This window comes from Crassostrea angulata, chromosome 7, assembly GCF_025612915.1.
Source record: "Crassostrea angulata isolate pt1a10 chromosome 7, ASM2561291v2, whole genome shotgun sequence".
In the NCBI taxonomy this organism is placed as follows: Eukaryota; Metazoa; Mollusca; class Bivalvia; order Ostreida; family Ostreidae; genus Magallana; species Magallana angulata.
In genome coordinates, this window is record NC_069117.1 from 959,402 (window position 1) to 976,924 (window position 17,523).

Sequence of the window (17,523 nt, forward strand, 5' to 3'; positions counted from 1 at the left end):
TGTATGTAACGAGCGTTTTGATTGGATGCCAACATTTCTCACTGTCAAATGAAATTTTTTTTTTAAATAGATACCGAAAGAGAAAATAGACAAGTGCTGTCTAGAGACACGAAAACGGGAATGGTAGCAACAGTAAGTTAACTTTTGTCATATAATTAAGAAATTAATTGTTGATATTCAAATTCCAGAATAATTTTAACGGATTACCATTTCAACGTCTTCATCAAAGTGCTGACTTAAACTGTCAAAACCTCAAAACGTTTCACTGGCTCAGTTAGTTGCTGAGTAAGGTCCCTTACCATGTTGTAGCACAGTGGTACAGTACCTTGTTAAATCTCTCTCTGGAAGGATTTTTGTATGAGAATGGTCTTTTATTTTGAATACATTTTTAAATATTTCACCTGAATTAAGTACCGGGTAATTTATCCAATCCCCACTGAGCTGTCTCATTTCAATGAATACCTATGGAGAGAAGAAAGAAATAGCTGAAAAATTAATCATTCCGGACCAGGCTGGGATTCGAACACGGCCTCCTGAATCTCTGGACAGGGGCTCTACCTACTGAGCTATCTGGGGCATGTGATCAAACTGGTGTGATCATCACATATATAACCCCATTATATGTATCAGTTAAGACTGAAGTAGAAAACTAGGATTTTTTCCAAATCTGCAGGACTTTATTGATGTTTGTGTCTCCCAGCTAGGAACAAGAAATATAATGAAACTTTTGAAATCTGGCTGGCTGTGGGATTCAACTTCCTCTGTGTTGTAGTCGCATCCTGACATATTTTGCCTTTTTGTCCAATATTCCTAAAAACCTCTGAGTACAGAGTCCAACAAAAATTATGTAAAAACAGCCACGATATAAAATCTTAAGGTATCTCACTCCTCATGTTTTGATTTCATTGCGCAGATGATCATTATATTTAAAATGAATATGATTTTATTTATTTAATCATCACAGATAGATTATTATTTCATTATTACGCAACATTCATAAAGAAAATGCATTTGAATTCAAGAAACAAACAAGTTTTTTGGGGAACTATTTTTTCGTGCGGAAGGTTTTTTTTAGACGAAAATGACAGAAACAAGCAATTTTATGAATTTTCAATATACTTTTCTTTTTATCATACTTTAATCATTATTCACATTTTTAACATTTGATAGGTTTGTAACATATTTTATAGGTTCTGTGTGACATGTACAGAATCAAATCTTGAGAATGTGATAGCTGTTTAGCATAAAATCATGCATATATATAGAACATGTCTGAATTTTTTTAAGCCAAATTTTGCGAGAATTTTACCTTTGAAGCCCTATATCTAAAATTTGACATCACTGACCCCCATGTTATATTATGTCAAAATGATACTGAATACATATTTAGGCAAACTTGATTAATCCTTTAAAATTCTTGATATTCAAACAGTTTTTATTTCAAATCCAATTGTAACTATTAAAGAAATTGTCTATTTTTAGTGCAAAAAGGTCACACAAAAATTTATGCAGCTTTGTACAATTTTTTTTCGTAATCCCTCTATTCAGTGTGACCATTGTGCATAATTAAAAACAATATTTGAAGAAATAAGTTTGCTTATATAATCAAAATACTAACAACAAATCCTAATCAGGATGAAATTGCATTTTAGGTGCAAAAAGGTCAAATTAAATGGGCCATAACTCAGAGGGATGGATACTGATCCCCCATTATCTTTGTATTTTTTAGGTTTGTTTTGTCTACAGATTTCAATGATATACTTCTCAAGAAAATTTTGATACAACAACATTGAGGAGTACGTGGGATACCTTAAGATGTTTCTTTCCAATAGCTCCATGATCTCGATCCATCTTGTTTGGCTAAAGAATGTGTCTAAAAATAAAAATAAAAAGCACCTAGATAATAAAATTTGTTTGAGAATTGTTCAAGGTATGCAGAGAACTTCCAATGGTTAGATTTTCCCATTATGAATGTCTTGTAGAAATTTGTTTTCACTCATCATGCTCATGTCAATTTATCTAGGAAAATGAGAGGACATGTCAATGAAGATATCTTGGATTTGTGCCCAATATGATTTCTTTTTTCTTTTTCGATGGGTTTAATTTTTTTATAAAATAGACTTTAGATTTTAATATCCCCACATGTTAATTAGCTTCTGAGAATTTGTTTACACCAATATTATCAGCAGCACACATTAATTTTGTCAAACCTACCAACTACCACTGACCACTGTACAAAATCAAAACCTTTATACGTGCATTCAATCACACACTGCTCAATCATTACCACAGGGTCTAGACTACAATAATTCTTTGATTTTTCTATGGCAATTGTATATTATCTATACAGTGTATAAGATAATGATGTCTTTCCAGTAGGCCCCCGCCTTACTATGTTAATATCTACAATATGCCAATAAAAAAATGCTTTTTTCTGAGTTATCTATGTCATTTTACTTCAATAATAATACATTACATTAATCTTAATCCTCAGGAAAGTGTTCAGGAAATTATACTTTGTGAAATTAATGGCAATTGATCCTCTAATTGGTTTGAAATTGTGAATTATGACGAGACAACTCACAAGGCAGTGGATCTCGGTTAATTATCACACGGTCAGCTGACACCTGACAGAGACCAATCTACGAACACCTTCCTTGGGAAGGAAAGGATTTGTTTTATGCTGAAATTGGCTATTAATTACAGTAGAAAGTTGTGTGTTTGCTAGTGTCAGATAGGACTCAAAGAAATATTGCTGATAGAGAGGTTTCCTAGGGTGGACAGTTGTAGTAACTAAAGGTGGTAAAATTGACACACTAGCTAGACATTAATAAAAGGGAGATAATTTGGTGCTCTGCATGGATTTCTTCAGTGGCAATCTTGTGTCAGTGAGGTTTGTTCCAAATTCATCAATATTCATCAATAGCTTAATAGATGTATATAGTCAATATCAATATACTGAGGATAAAAATATGATCACACTTATCCAAACATTTTAATTCATAATTATTGCACTGGTTTTTGTTTGTATAATTTTGCAAATGCTGCGGAAATTATATACTATGCAGTTGCTGCATACTGCAGATGAAGTATTTGTTTTATATCATGGTGAAATAAATTTATGCTTCTTCACCTGCATGATTTTAATGCGGCCAAAGAATTTTTGCTAGAGCTTTTGTTTAACTGGACTATTTGCCTTAAGGTAAAAAATAATTATGGACCATTTGCTGAAGGGCTGTAATAGAAATATTTTCTCACATATTCCTCCAATAAATCTATAGAATGCAGCATGGATTTGCTCGACTGTGAGAACTTAATCAGGTTTAATCGCGTCCTTTTAAATTTACCACCTTTAAGCTTGGTTGGCCACCAGTGTAGTACATCCGTGTAAACAGTACACGCTGGTTGTGTACAGAGTCTCACTCTCGCTCTCAGCACCGACTCACTGCCAAGTCTGACAATTTGGCTCCCTCCCCCCTCCCTGTAGTACCATAGAATACCTGTGACAATTAGGAGGGAGACTTTCACTTTACAGGTAATGTGCGCCGTTTGTTTTGCCTGACTAATGACTGTGCACCTGTACAGGTTTTTACCTGGAGCTGTGTATTGTAATGAATAATGTGTATTCAGCTGACTGTTATTGCTGTACATACTCAAATTGCTGTGCTGCAAGAACTGTCAAAAATTGAAGGAAAATAACCTGTAACAGTTTATAAATTAATGAAAATTTAATGAGGTGTTCTGTACATGTTGCCTTACAAAGCGGACATTCGTGAAATTTCACACCGTATTGAAACACCTTCCATTGTTTGTGTCTCTGGGGGAGGAAGTACAAACATTGGTCTTCTTTGATAAACAAGCTATGGTTTGTTATTGGAGCTAATTGTTTGAAGTGTAAACTGGACGCTAACTGAGGACTAGGTATGTGAGTTTTATGATGACCCCAGGCCAAGGGTCCATTGTGATCTACAAGTATTTGGTTGATTTGTTTATCAAAAGTGCATCAGGTAGTGAGGGGCTGGAAATTCCTGTACACCTGTTTCAGGTTTCTACCTGGTGTACATACCTGGTTGACATGACGTGTTGTGGAATCTGATCACTAGACAGGTGTATGGAAACTTTTTCTCATTATTTATATAACATAGGTAATGTCCTGTTCCAAGAAATTCAAGCAATGTAATTCTAGGACCCAACAGCTCAAAAAACTGTCTCTAACACAGGGATCTACATCATATATACATTTGTTTAACTGGAATTACTTGAGGTATGAAAACTTGCCTATCTGTTTCACAAAGTATTGTCTTTTTCAAGATTCCTAAGATATTGTCAACCTTAAAAAACGATATTATTCAAGGTAAATTATGTGCACTGTCATTTCTGGTGATGTGATCAGTGGTATTGTTCTCTGGGTGAAGACAGGGGTGGGGTGAAATCTGACGACTGTCCTATCAGTGGAGAATCACAGAGACACGGTGGTCCGTGGAGCAGCCATTGTCTATGTTTACTTATCTCTTTCTTGTCCACCTGATTAATCAAGCTGTCAATTGTTAACAAACATCTGCAAGCAGTGCCCTATCTGTGTATATATACCTACCACAAAGTTAAAACAATTCAGCAATTCCAGCGTTCACTCCAGGGCAACCTTATGTTGAGAAGGTTTAAGTTGGTACCACTGATTAGCTTTTTATATTCTTATTCAATTTCTAACCACAAAAAAATCGGGTAATGGTAGAAATTCACCAGCCTGATTAGAATTTAAACCCCTCACTCATCTCAAAATTGTGTGGCATTCGCAAATATATTTAAATTTACACCATAAACCTCTAAAAGAATTCTATTAATGAGTGACTGCGGGCACAGATTAACTGTTTTGTCTTAATCCTAATCAGGACGGTCTCTGAATGAGGAAATTAGGTACATGTCTATAAAACCGACCGATGGGCTTACACCAAGTGTCAACCTGTACAGTAAGTGCGATGTTTTATCGTGAATTGATGATGTGCAGTCATTTAGCGTTATTTGTCTCATGCGGTTGTCTTTGATGGCGATGACCAATCGTCTGTCTCGCGTGGCTCCCTTCAAGGGGATGACCAATCACCTCCATCTGTTCATCAGTAGTCAGTGTTGTTTTTTATCCTCAAACAGCTCGACTTCTACTGAGGATTACCCTGTACATGTAGTTTTATACATGTAGTGGCTTGGGGCCTGTATATGTAGTGTCTGACTGGCCGTTCATAGACACAGGTATAGAGAGACGGGAACAGTTAGATTGCTACAGCACTGTGTGTAACACGTCTCTATGTCTGTTATTAAATTTTACAAGCATTTGTTTTACAATGACCCGTGGTATACAATGCTGTATGTGAGGTGAATTTATAATGGTACATGTGGAATTTTAACAAGTTCTGTCTCGTGGACGTAAATGGCAACATTTGTTGTCCATTATTCTCAATTCTAAACAGGGACATTATCTACTGTGAGGTTTAAAACATGTTTTTTCTTTCATTTATGCAGGTTGGTTCTTTGTTGTGCATGAAATTGCATGTAGTTGGTAACATCTACAATTTAATAAGATTACAGTTTGTTTAATTTTCATTTCAGAGAGACTTTGACGTTGGTGATGATGGAGTGAGTAGGGATGCATGAGCCAATGGAAGTGGATGGATACTGGGCGTGTAGCCATTGTAGTCTTAGCAACAGCCAACTGATAGACATCTGCCAAGCCTGTCACGTACCCAGAAAACCCAACTCTGTGGACAAAAGTAAAGGGGCCATCCCCAAAACTAGGGTCAAAAGATCAAAGCCCATCACAACCAGGCCATCTCCTGTAGGAGGGCCGGGAACCAGCTCACAGGAACCAGTTATAGTGGATGGTGAGGATGTGGAGGATGATGTGTGGAAATGTGGAAACTGTAATATGAAAAACTCAGGGAAAGTGGAAAACTGTATCAGTTGTAACGAAAATAAATTCAAAGAAGTGATCATGATAAATGATGATGATGAGTACGTTGTTAAATACAACCACTGTAAAGGGGATGACAAAGGAGCAACAGAAGATGGCATAGGCCAAAGTAAAGATGTAACAAAGAATGTGATTGGTCAGAATGAGGACAAATTCTGGAACTGTAGTAAGTGTACATTCAAAAACTCAGCAAAAAATAAAAACTGCGAAGTTTGTCAATATCCAAAAGAAGTTAAGTTACCGACTTTGGATTCTGTGTCAGAGTTTGAAGCGAAAAAAGTGGAGTACCCAACAACCAGTAAACGAGGCGAGCCTGATGGAATGGAGTCAGAGATAGAGGTAGGGGGAGCCACTGCGAATCCTCCAGATCCCAAACCCTCTGTGGATGCTCCATCCAGGAAGAAGCTTCACCATCCCCGAGCCAAGTCAGACCCAGTGTTTATAGAGGACGGTAGGGAGTGGACATGCCCTGTCTGTAGCTTCGCGTGTAATCCTAGCTGGTGTCCGAAATGTTCAAAGTGTCAGAAGGGAGAGATTCCTGGGGGAATACCCCGGGGTAGAGCCAAAATTCCCAATGGAAAGTTCCCTGCCATTACCCCTCAGCACAACCCAATAAAGAAAGTCCACTCCTCTCCCAGAGAGTCGCCTGACTCCGGGAAAAAGGAGCAGAAGAAGGACAAAGGATTCTGGGTGTGTAACCGTTGCACCTTCCATAACCCCAATGTGGAGCGCATGTGCAAGATTTGTGGGGGTCGAAGGTCAACTTCAGAACTTGATATGAGTAACTATTGGAGTTGTGATAAGTGCACATTACACAATCCAGTGGAAAATGCATCCTGTGCTGCATGTGGTTTTAAAAGGAATGTTTCTAATTTGGATCCTTTTTTTGATGTAAGAACTACCCCTGTGTCCGAACCTAAAACAGACAGTCCAAGGCATGTTGATAAAAACGCAGCCAATAGAAAGGAAGGGAGTGCTAAATCTGACAAGATGGGCAATGCCAAGAAGTTGAACAGTGCTGAAAGAAACAAAATGCAAGGAAAGGCAGGTGAGAAAGACAAACCATCAAAGGAGGAGGACAAGGTGTCAAAATCAGCACAGGAAAAAACAGACAATACGCCCAAGTCATCACTGGAGAAAATTAAAGATAAAACTCCAAAATCATCGCTAGAGAAGAACAAAGATAAAACTCCTAAATCATCATTAGAGAAAAACAAAAATAAAACTCCTAAATCATCGTTAGAAAAGAACAAAGATAAAACTCCTAAATCATCGTTAGAAAAGAACAAAGAAAAGGAAAAAGGCAAAAACAAAAGCCTGGAGAAAGAGAAGAACAAGAGCTTGGAGAAAGACAAGCTTTGGTCATGTTCCCAGTGCACCTACAAGAATCCGCTCAAGATGGCCGACTGTCAGATGTGTGGCAGTAGTAAGTCCCACAGGAAACACTTCGACCCGAACCTGATCACGCTCACGCGACAGCCGAGTTCCCTGATGGCCGACATCCGTAAGATCGAGGAGGACGAGGCGCTGGAGCTGTGGCAGCACATCACCCTGTTCTGTGGACAGGTAGGTCGAAGGTCAAAGGTGACAGGTATTCTACTGTAATGTCATGGGACCTTGTTCTTGTTACAACCAAAATCTACAGGATGGTCAAAATAAGAAATATTTCTATAGATACCAGATTTCTCCTGATGAGAAACACAATTCTCATACTCCTAAAGCCCCTCACTTCATTTGCTAGAAATCAAATGATTCCACAGTCAGTATATAGCATCAGTTAGTATAATGTTAGAAAAACACATAAGTCAGATCACTTTAAAGTGGCCAGATTATAAGGGTTAAACTCCATATACATTGATACATCAGTATACATGTACTTAAAACTCTGCAAGTCGAGCGTTTCATATACATGTTCATGTATTGTCTTGAACACAATTTTACATTCAGAAATAGGAATATACATAGTAAAGAGTACTTTTGGAAAACAATTTACTATATTTTACAATGTTTTAAATTATGACAAATGTTGAAAAGCATTGATCATGTAGATACTGTACAGATAAGTGTAACAGTTACTATGTATTAGTTAAGATAAGTGTAACAGTTACTATGTATTAGTTAAGATAAGTGTAACAGTTACTATGTATTAGTTAAGCTGTAGTAACTACAGTATATTGCCCTGTCAGGAATGAGCTCATTATCACATTTTTGAAGATTCATGAAATCATCATATGATATTTTATCCATTAAGCATAAGAATAAGTACTTCTTTAAAACATATTTATATTGTACTGCTTTGTTGAAGAGTTCCCGAGGTGCTTCAGTTATCTATCTTACGCATAAGTATACAGCGATTTGTGTTATTTGTAATGATATAGTTGCTACCTGTATTGGTTTTACTATTAGAGTGTGACGTAAGAAACTCATTGCATTATTGAATTGTGGCCGATCCATTCATTTCTAAACAGGCCACTCCCTCTTAGTGCAGAGTGTGCAAACAAAAGAGGGCATAACGAGCACATACAGCCAACAATCTATGAATAAAAGTCCTAGGCCAAACACTACAGAAACAGTGTCTTGAGAAGAGAAGTTCTACAAAGAAACTAATTCTGTTCATTCAAAAGTTCCCAGCCTGCAAATGGGGCACATTTAACTCAACAACAAATTGGGCATATTTAACTAAACAACAAATTGGGCACATTAAATGGACAATAAGTTGTGCTGGTTGAGCAATGAGCATTATTTCTGCTCCACAGGGAACAAAGGTGTATGAGTCGTACACACAAGCTCAACGACCGAATTATCCCCAAAGTCACTCTTGTAGAAAGTTTGTACAAATCAAGGAGCAGAAATATGATCTATCACTCATCTTTGTAGTTTTACTTATACTTTGATTTTTGATGTCTTTTATAAACTTCTATCTACTTGAAATTTAATGGGAGAGGGAATCGATGACAGTGAAATTAGCCGTGAAAATGTGTCCCTTGTAAAGATACAATCAACTGTGACATTTAAACCTGATTCATCAGAAATTGAGGAGACATTTAACAGTGAAACAAATATCCCGGGGAAGGAGGGATGAATCACTTGTACGGAGAATGACAGCCATTTGTTACACCCTAATGATAAAGATGGTCCATTATAAGAGTCCCATAACCTAACTTGGTCTGTCTGAAATCACACCGATATCTCACCTTGTCTACAATATGTATATTTTAAACATATCTTTTGACAGAACACATTTTAATGAACAATCTACCTGTACTGATTATTAAATAGACTGTGTCATGTAACGGTCTACCTGTACATATCTAGTGTATGGACTGTATTCAGTCTCAGGCTCTCAGCACATTCTACTGGCTATTTATGACACAGTCTATGTATTTGTACTGACTTTGTCCCAGTACATGTCTACAACACATACAGACTACACCTAGAATTGTTGGCTATATGATTTGTTTACATTCATTATACATGTTATATTTCCCTATTCTTGACCCACATTCTAGTAACAGTTGAACTTTGGTATTTTGGACATTGAAATCAAATTACCATTGATATGTGAGTTGGAAGTAAAAATGAATGCTTATTTAATAATGTATTTAACCTCCAAATTTTGACTCCTTCAGAATATTTATTATATTAATATATCTTTCTTTTGAAAATAAAGACTGCTTTTGAATACATGAATAAATATGTATTGAATAATAATTTTTAAAAGTTTTTCTTATCAATGTGGTATGGTCAAACTGAAATGATTGAAAACTCGGTCACTATGTATATTTTTGTTATTCAGCACAATGACCATTTTGTGGACGACTCTTTTCCTCCCGCCCCTACATCTGTGTTCCTGAATGAGAATAAACCATTCACCAAGTCGTACATCCAGTGGCTCAGGCCCACAGAAATAGCTGCCCCTCGACACGGGGATGAAAAAGTCAAGTGGGCAGTGTGTAGGACACCCCTACCAGATGACATCTCGCAGGGACTTCTGGGTAACTGCTGGTAAGTTAAGATAAATTCTGGGGTAACTGCTGGTAAGTTAAGATAAATTCTGGGGAAACTGCTAGTAAGTGCAAGATACATTTTAGGTAATTGATGAGAAGAGCAGCATGAATTTTGAATAAAAAAAGGAAAATACAGCAGGAATTCTTTATTTTGTTGTATGTACAGCAGGAACTATGGGTAATTGATCAGTAGTATAGCAGGAATTATGGGTAATTGCTGGTAAATGCAACGTCAAGAAACTATAAATTTTGGTAAATTTTTGAAACGGAGTAGATTCAAAAGGAAGATTAGATGATTTTATTTCAATTTGAGCCCAGAAAGCATAAGAGATTTCAAGATATGTAGAAAGTCCAACATGAAAAATAAATACATTAATGTACTGCACTCATATGTTCAGGTGTACCGTATACAACATTGGTGATACAATCATTATAATGGTTCTGGTGAGGTTTAGTTATCTAAGGCTGCCTTTTCTTTAGGTTCCTGAGTGCGCTCGCTGTGCTGGCTGAGCGTCCAGAACTGGTAGAGAGCATCATCTTGACTAAGGACTACTGCCCCCAGGGGGCGTACCAGGTCCGGCTCTGTAAGGACGGCAAATGGCAGATTGTGCTGATTGACGACCTGCTGCCCTGTGACCATCACAAGCGACTCGTCTTCTCCCAGGTCAGCCGTAGCTGCTAAATATTTCATAAATACTGAAAAAATTTACAAATATCTGCTAAATATCTTCACAAATGTTTTCCAAAAAGTTTTACAAATATATACCATAAAAAATTTTTCTCACAGATGTTTACCAAAAAATCTGACACTTTCAGACATTTACAACAACATCACTGCTTTATTTCAGATGTTCTACAGTAATCAATGATTGAAATAGATTAAATAATTATCTCATACATTTATAGGCTAAGAGAAAGCAGCTGTGGGTCCCACTAATTGAGAAAGCCATGGCCAAGTTACACGGAAGCTATGAGAGCCTTGTGGCAGGGAAGTGTTTGGAGGGGCTGGCCACTCTCACAGGTGCCCCCTGTGACAACATAGAACTGCAGCGTGAGTAGGGGAGCTATCAATAGGCTCAGTACATAGACCATTACATAGATACATCTATTGAAAAAAATTACAGATTTAGGAAAATCACGGCATACGACGTTCATAATAATGTCTTGTTAATTCCTTAGCTGGACCACAAAAAGAAGAGATTGACCCAAATTTGATCTGGGCCAAACTGTTAAGCTGCAGAGAATCAAGGTAGGTTCCTTTCTATGGTGTGATGGAACATATTTATAACTTTCTCAATGTACATTCACTTAAAAATTAATTTTAATACAATTACTAAGTATAAATTATGATATACAAAAATGTATTACATTTTCTTCATTTGAAAAAAGAAATATTAATCTTGTTAAACAGAAAAGCTTTGAATACATGGTACAAGGTATTTGACAAGTAACCTTTCAGTGACTGATCAATTGATAGATTCCTGATGGGGGCGTCTTGTGGGGGAGGGAACATGAAGACGGAGGATAAGGTGTATGAGGAGAAAGGTCTGCGACCTAGACATGCCTACTCCATACTGGATGTCAAGGACATTGACGGAAATAGGTCAGTAAATCTTTGACATTGGTCAAAGGGGAGTCAAGTCTATGTAAAGTTACTTAAGTAAAAGTAGTGCCTTGTATTCCTATGATAAGAGATCTCTCTCACTGTTTTGTGTGCAGGCTATTGCGATTGCGCAATCCTTGGGGGCGTTTCTCCTGGAATGGGGACTGGAGTGATGACTCTGCTAAGTGGGCCAACATCAGCACGCGGGCCAAACAGGACCTGATGCTGTATGGGCACACATCGGGCGTGTTCTGGATGGCACTGGACGACGTCCTCAAGTAAAAACAGAACTACTTCTCAACTATTAGTCAAGAGTATCTTTAAGTTAAAAATATAAGTACTTCCATTTCTACTACAGGCAAAAGTATTTTTCAAGAAATCACTTTTCCTGATGACAGTTTTGTTATTTATGGACTTAATAAATGTCAGAACTTTTTACGTGCCATCTTTTATACACCAGGAACAAATTATCACAAAAATGTGAGGGAATACATGGTTTATGAACAGTTTTAATACTATTTGCATCTTTCATTCATACCTGATTTTAAATAGCTATAGGTTTTAAACAGCAACCATACTGTTGTATGCATATAACACAGAGAATACAAATAATTTGAATGCTTATGAGATATTTTACAATTTTATAAAAGCTTCTGAATCAGTTATTCATCTGCTCAAATTCTGTTTATTTTGATTAGGTACTTTGACAGTGTAGACATTTGTAAGGTGCGACCTGATTGGAGGGAAACTCGTGTAGAGGGAACATTTCCAGCCAATGCAAGGGAGGTTTTCAAGATGGTTAAGTTGACTGTGTTTTACACAACAGAAGTCGAGGTGGGCGTGTTCCAGGAAGGAATCAGGTCAGAAATGTTTTACCTGTCCAATAATTATTTTACCTGTCTAGGAAGAGCTTCATTTGAAAGACCCGAGGTCATGTGGCATTACTTTAGAAGAGAATTAATTAGTAATAAACGCATTCATGTATTTCATTGTTCTGGTCATACTTAATAAGTAATTACTTTAAGTTTGACTTAAAGCTATATGACAAACCAGATATTATTCATTGTGTAGCTGTGAATAAGATAACATTTTATAACAATAGCTGGTATCTGCAGCGACATGAACAAGATTTCTTCAGGTTATGATAAATGACACCCCGGTAACCTTCTGTTCCCTCCCTAAGCTCGGTACCCTTACTGACAGACACATTTATCTTCCCCTGACAGGAGTAACGACAACAAGAATCCAGCTGACCTCTGTGTACTGATCCTCCGGGATTCCCCTAATGGGGTGCAGGCATTTGGTCCGCTGGTGGCGTGCAGTAACCGTCAGATCAAGAGCTTCGTGGGCTGTAACACAATGCTGGAGCCCGGGGAGTACGTGGTGCTCCCACTCACCTTCAACATCTGGACTCTGTGTCAGTAGCTTATACACATAATGTACAACTAAGCTTTTACATAATGCTATTGATAATTGGAGTCAATTATTCATCTGTTGATGCATGCATGTCAAATATGTAAAGAGGCGTTACTGGACATCACGATGTTTTTGAGTAGAGTTTGCCTTGGATGTGTCTTTTATAACCTTGTTCGTGTTTTTCAATGTCAATCACTTATAATTAACTCTATCTAGTGTATTTATTTTGTTTTCATTTTTATAATTTCAGCCACAAAGCCGAGTGAGCGGTACAGTTACGTCCTATCGGTCCACAGTTCTAAGGCGATAATGGTGGAGGAAATAGAGACACGGACCCAGAAGTACGAGTACGCCCTGTCCGATGCGGTCATTCAACTGGCCCTGGCCAAGGGCAAATGCGAAGGGGTAGGTATAGTCTCTATATACATGTGCATGTTAAGGGGTACATAATCTCTATACATGTATACAACCGTACAGTGAGCAACTTAGTCACATACTTCCCTTAAACAAAGGGGTGACATTAGGGGGTACAACCTTATATTCTTTTGAGTATCCAGTCATGTAAATCACCCTTGAAAATGCAGAATTCATTAAGAATAACATTCTTTATCATTGTCAACTGAAGCTCTTGATTTTCTTGAAGAATAATTGACAGTAACTTAATAACAAAACATATTAAAGGTTTATTTCTCTTTCCTTTCCTTAAGAATCACTGACAGAAGAGCTTTAGTGAACTTAAGTTAAAGGGAACGTGATTATACTTTTCAAGTTTACATATCTAAGTTATACATGTAGCTCAATAACTTGATTAATGAACCATGATGTTTTATTTTGTCTATATTTAGGTCCGTGACACGGTGTCTGTGTACTCACTGATGCACGGCTGGTCGGGTGGCCTGTTTGTGGTAGAGAACCGCTGCAGTGACCGCAGCCTCCACATCAAGTGTGACTGTGTGGACAGCTCTAATGTGGTGTCCACGCGGTGCAGTCTCACCACGACCGACTCTGTCCCACCTCTCCACAGGTATACTATTCTTTCACTCCACAGATTGTCCATGCTTCACTGAATCCCTGCTTGCCTATCAGGCCTACTGTAATAAAATGAGATTACAGAGGCAGTCAAACTAATTGTGAACCTTTTACTTCCACAGGCAAGTGATCATGGTGCTGTCACAGCTAGAGAGGAGTGCGTCCTATCATCTGTCTCGGCGCCTGATTCATCGCATGCACTGGTCAGCCACCGGACTAGCAGACTGGGCAGCGGCAGGAGTCAACCACGACCCTCCACTCACTCTACACGTAGAAGGGCTGCATGCACCCCGGCCATTGTAGGGAGACCTCAGGGAAGGCATCTTTGTGACCTCTATGGATGTCAACTGATGACTCAACAACACAAGCTGGTGGTATTGTCTGGGTGTGTCAGCTTCAGGCTATGCAACAGTATGACTGTTATCTGTATCTTTATCTGATGGAGCAACTGAACCATTGACCGAATGAACCACTGACAAAGCATTCCTAGCATCAGGACGTGACATATCAATATATATTGATAGATATCATGTAGCACATGTATCTACCTCAGTATTCGAGGAGAGAACTTTGAACAACATGACTTTGGTTAGATCACTAGGGTAAGACGAGATACATCAGTGTTGCCATTCCTCCAGGAATGATAAAGTTAGTGATATATGCTATTCCTTTTTATGCCATTCTAAAAGGCCTTCCTAAATCCATACAACTCTATTCTGACCTACAATCATGAAACAGAGAGAGTGTTCCTTTATTTAGTCTGGTTGAGAACGACTTTCTTAACTTTATACAAATCACTGCATTTATTTGTTTTATCAAACTTGGTAAGGTAAATCTCCTGCATTACTACCTTATTGATCATGCTAGCTTTTATTTTTGGACTTGTGAAATTGAGTATAAAAAATGATTATTTAGTGTGTTACGCACAGGTTGATGTTGGAATGTTTAGCACATTATTACATGGGAGTGATGGTTCTCTTGAGCCAATACAATGGAGAATTGTTTATTCATCATGGCATTTGATTATTGTTAGTTTTTTATCTTGGCATTGAAGCATTGTTCTTGTGATGTTTAAGTATATACGAACTTTTTGGACAACCCTCGTATAAGGATCCAGGGATTATGGTTCAATGTTATACATAGACAAAGTTCTATCTATATATTGTTATCTAATTAATTCTTTTATGTATTATAAATATTTACTAAACATTTTAATGTTAAACACTGAATTTTACTATGTTCATCATTATTTGAATATATTTCTATCATGTTACCCCAAGTCATTATTGATATCAGATAGTTCAAATATTTACACTGTTAGGTGTTGAATTCTGTATAAAATGGTTAAGATGACTAAACTGTGAATAACTGACCTTAAACTGACCGTTATTCTGCCTAACACTGAATAATAGATGTTTAATCAACTACTTATCACTATAATATTAATTACAGCAAATCTCACAAGTTCTGCCTTGTGACAGGACTTTACATCAAAGCACTATCAAGCCTGTGGTTGTGATCTCTTAAACAACTGTATTGTCAGAGTGTTCTGGGTTTGATTTATTTTTCAGACAGGTCTATATGATATAGATGTACATGTGTGTAATCTCTGGGTAAATATACTTTCAGAGTCAGGTTAGGGGTCACTGTCACCATAGCAACTGCCACTGTCCAAGAAATATCACCAGCAGAATACTCTGATAGTGTATGTCTGTTGGAGGACAAATTCTAAAACAAGTGTTTGAGAGAAGAAACATGCTGATATATTTTTTTTAAATCTTGATTATGGATGAAGTTTATGTTTATTAATGCTATACTTGTCATATTAAGGTTGCACAGTGCATGTAGTGAATTTAAGGAACTTACAAAGCTGTGGTGTTATAAGCTAGGATTAACATTTTCAAAATTGTTGACTTGCTCAAAAGCATATATTGGTGCAATGTTTGTATCACTCTTGCTAGTTTAGATGTAAGATTTAGAGGGATACAGAATGCACATGTACAGAGAAACTGGCATTGTCAATCTCCCTACCTCAGAGGATGCTACAGAAAGCATTATATACCTTGATAGGATGGCACCCTAACAAAAATAACTTGAAAGTTTATATTTTGGTCAAGATAAGGTTGTACTTGAAGTTATTTTCATTGTATATAAGAGTGGGAAATCTTAGCATTTTTAAGGTAGAACTTTCTATTTATGATAGATTATTCTTTGAAATACAGGTAGTATGGAGCAATGTGTAAGACATTACTTATAGTTTATTTTATTGTGGAGAAATATGAGATCTCAATCATTTTTAGTCATGTCTTTTTTGTACAGTCACCTTTTTATGAGGGATTTTATTTTTTTTGGGGGGGGGGGGGGTTGAGGCTTCACAGTAGTTTGCTAGTGTGCAGTGTCTGTTACATATCCATAGTGCTCTCATATTTCTCTGATTTGTGAATTTTATTTCTGTTTTTGTTTACTACTTGAAATAATTTCGTTGTGCAATATGTGATATTTCAGAGGATTTTTATAATAAAAGTCTTTTTGTACATTTGATATTTTTATTTAAATTAATTTATTAAATACTCTCAAAGTCGCATTCCCTTACTGCACTGTATAGAGGAGGCAGGCTTCATCATTTCATCGAGCAACATCAAGTAATAAATAAACAGTATACTCGTGCACTTTATTTACGTAACCTTACGAAAGTTGGGTTAATACTCTAACAATTACCATGGTATAGATAAGGTATTTCAGCAAATGCCATCTACAAACTAGTTGGGGGTTTGTTTCACTTTACGATAAAACGTATTGAGATTATCTACCCAGGAAATGACATCGAAGTACCGGTGACAAAATCGCTTTTGCTTACTTAGTGGAGTTAACATATTCAAATAAATATTTCGGTTATTTTTCTCTTAGTTCCAATGACGTCATACATGTACACGTAGTCTGTTGATTACAATTGACTGTATTTCACAACAAATGACAGACCACAATAAATACAACAAGTTATAGTACATGTATGTAGTGAAAAACATTCAGTTTGTTTAGCCCTAGCGTACTGTAAGAGATGTGATGTAACATAAACCCGACTCACGGCCTCCCCCTGGTATATCGGTCAGCAGCTATATCAATGAACACGAGATTCAACTTCTTGACTATTTACAAATTATTTTTTTTTTTAATCTTTCAGTAGGATTGGAAAGTGCACGGAAATGATTGTTGCGGATCTATAGAATACAATATTGATATATCACGAAATAGTAATCAATGCAATCCTTTAGACGAGTCAATGACTGAAAGATTGGAATCAAGTTTTCCATTGTCAATTGTTGTATTGACATATTTATACATTACCTAATAAATCAGGGAGAAAATGATCAGTAGACGTGTGTGTATATATATATATATATATATATATATATATATATATATATATATATATATATATATATATATATATATATATATATATATATATATATATATATATATTGTACATTCACAGTCTGATTGTC

At 36.8% G+C, this 17,523-nt stretch overlaps 1 protein-coding gene across 4 annotated transcripts; it reads left to right on the forward strand.

Annotated features, from left to right (window-relative positions):
- Positions 1-29: 29 nt before the first annotated feature.
- On the forward strand, positions 30-16,556 carry LOC128193035 (calpain-15-like). 4 transcript variants are annotated; one of them, XM_052866213.1, is made up of 13 exons: positions 30-132; positions 5,602-7,528; positions 9,759-9,967; positions 10,450-10,633; positions 10,876-11,020; positions 11,149-11,218; positions 11,447-11,572; positions 11,689-11,850; positions 12,271-12,432; positions 12,799-12,989; positions 13,239-13,393; positions 13,834-14,012; positions 14,140-16,556. In XM_052866213.1, exons 2-13 carry the CDS (start codon positions 5,639-5,641, stop codon positions 14,318-14,320), a joined length of 3,654 nt encoding a protein of 1,217 aa, XP_052722173.1. In that variant the 5' UTR covers positions 30-132; positions 5,602-5,638; the 3' UTR covers positions 14,321-16,556. The 4 variants fall into 4 exon arrangements, with proteins under 4 accessions (XP_052722173.1, XP_052722172.1, XP_052722174.1 ...); XM_052866212.1 differs by lacking the exon at positions 30-132 and adding an exon at positions 3,401-3,535; XM_052866214.1 differs by lacking the exon at positions 30-132 and adding an exon at positions 3,598-3,921.
- Positions 16,557-17,523: the final 967 nt, after the last annotated feature.

Excerpts from the sequence above, each read along its gene's own strand:
- LOC128193035 (XM_052866213.1), top strand. The coding sequence starts at position 5,639 with ATGCATGAGCCAATGGAAGTGGATGGATACTGGGCGTGTAGCCATTGT. Across the intron at positions 11,573-11,688 it reads AAGGACATTGACGGAAATAG|GCTATTGCGATTGCGCAATC; the intron begins GTCAGTAAATCT and ends TTTTGTGTGCAG. Across the intron at positions 14,013-14,139 it reads TCTGTCCCACCTCTCCACAG|GCAAGTGATCATGGTGCTGT; the intron begins GTATACTATTCT and ends TTACTTCCACAG.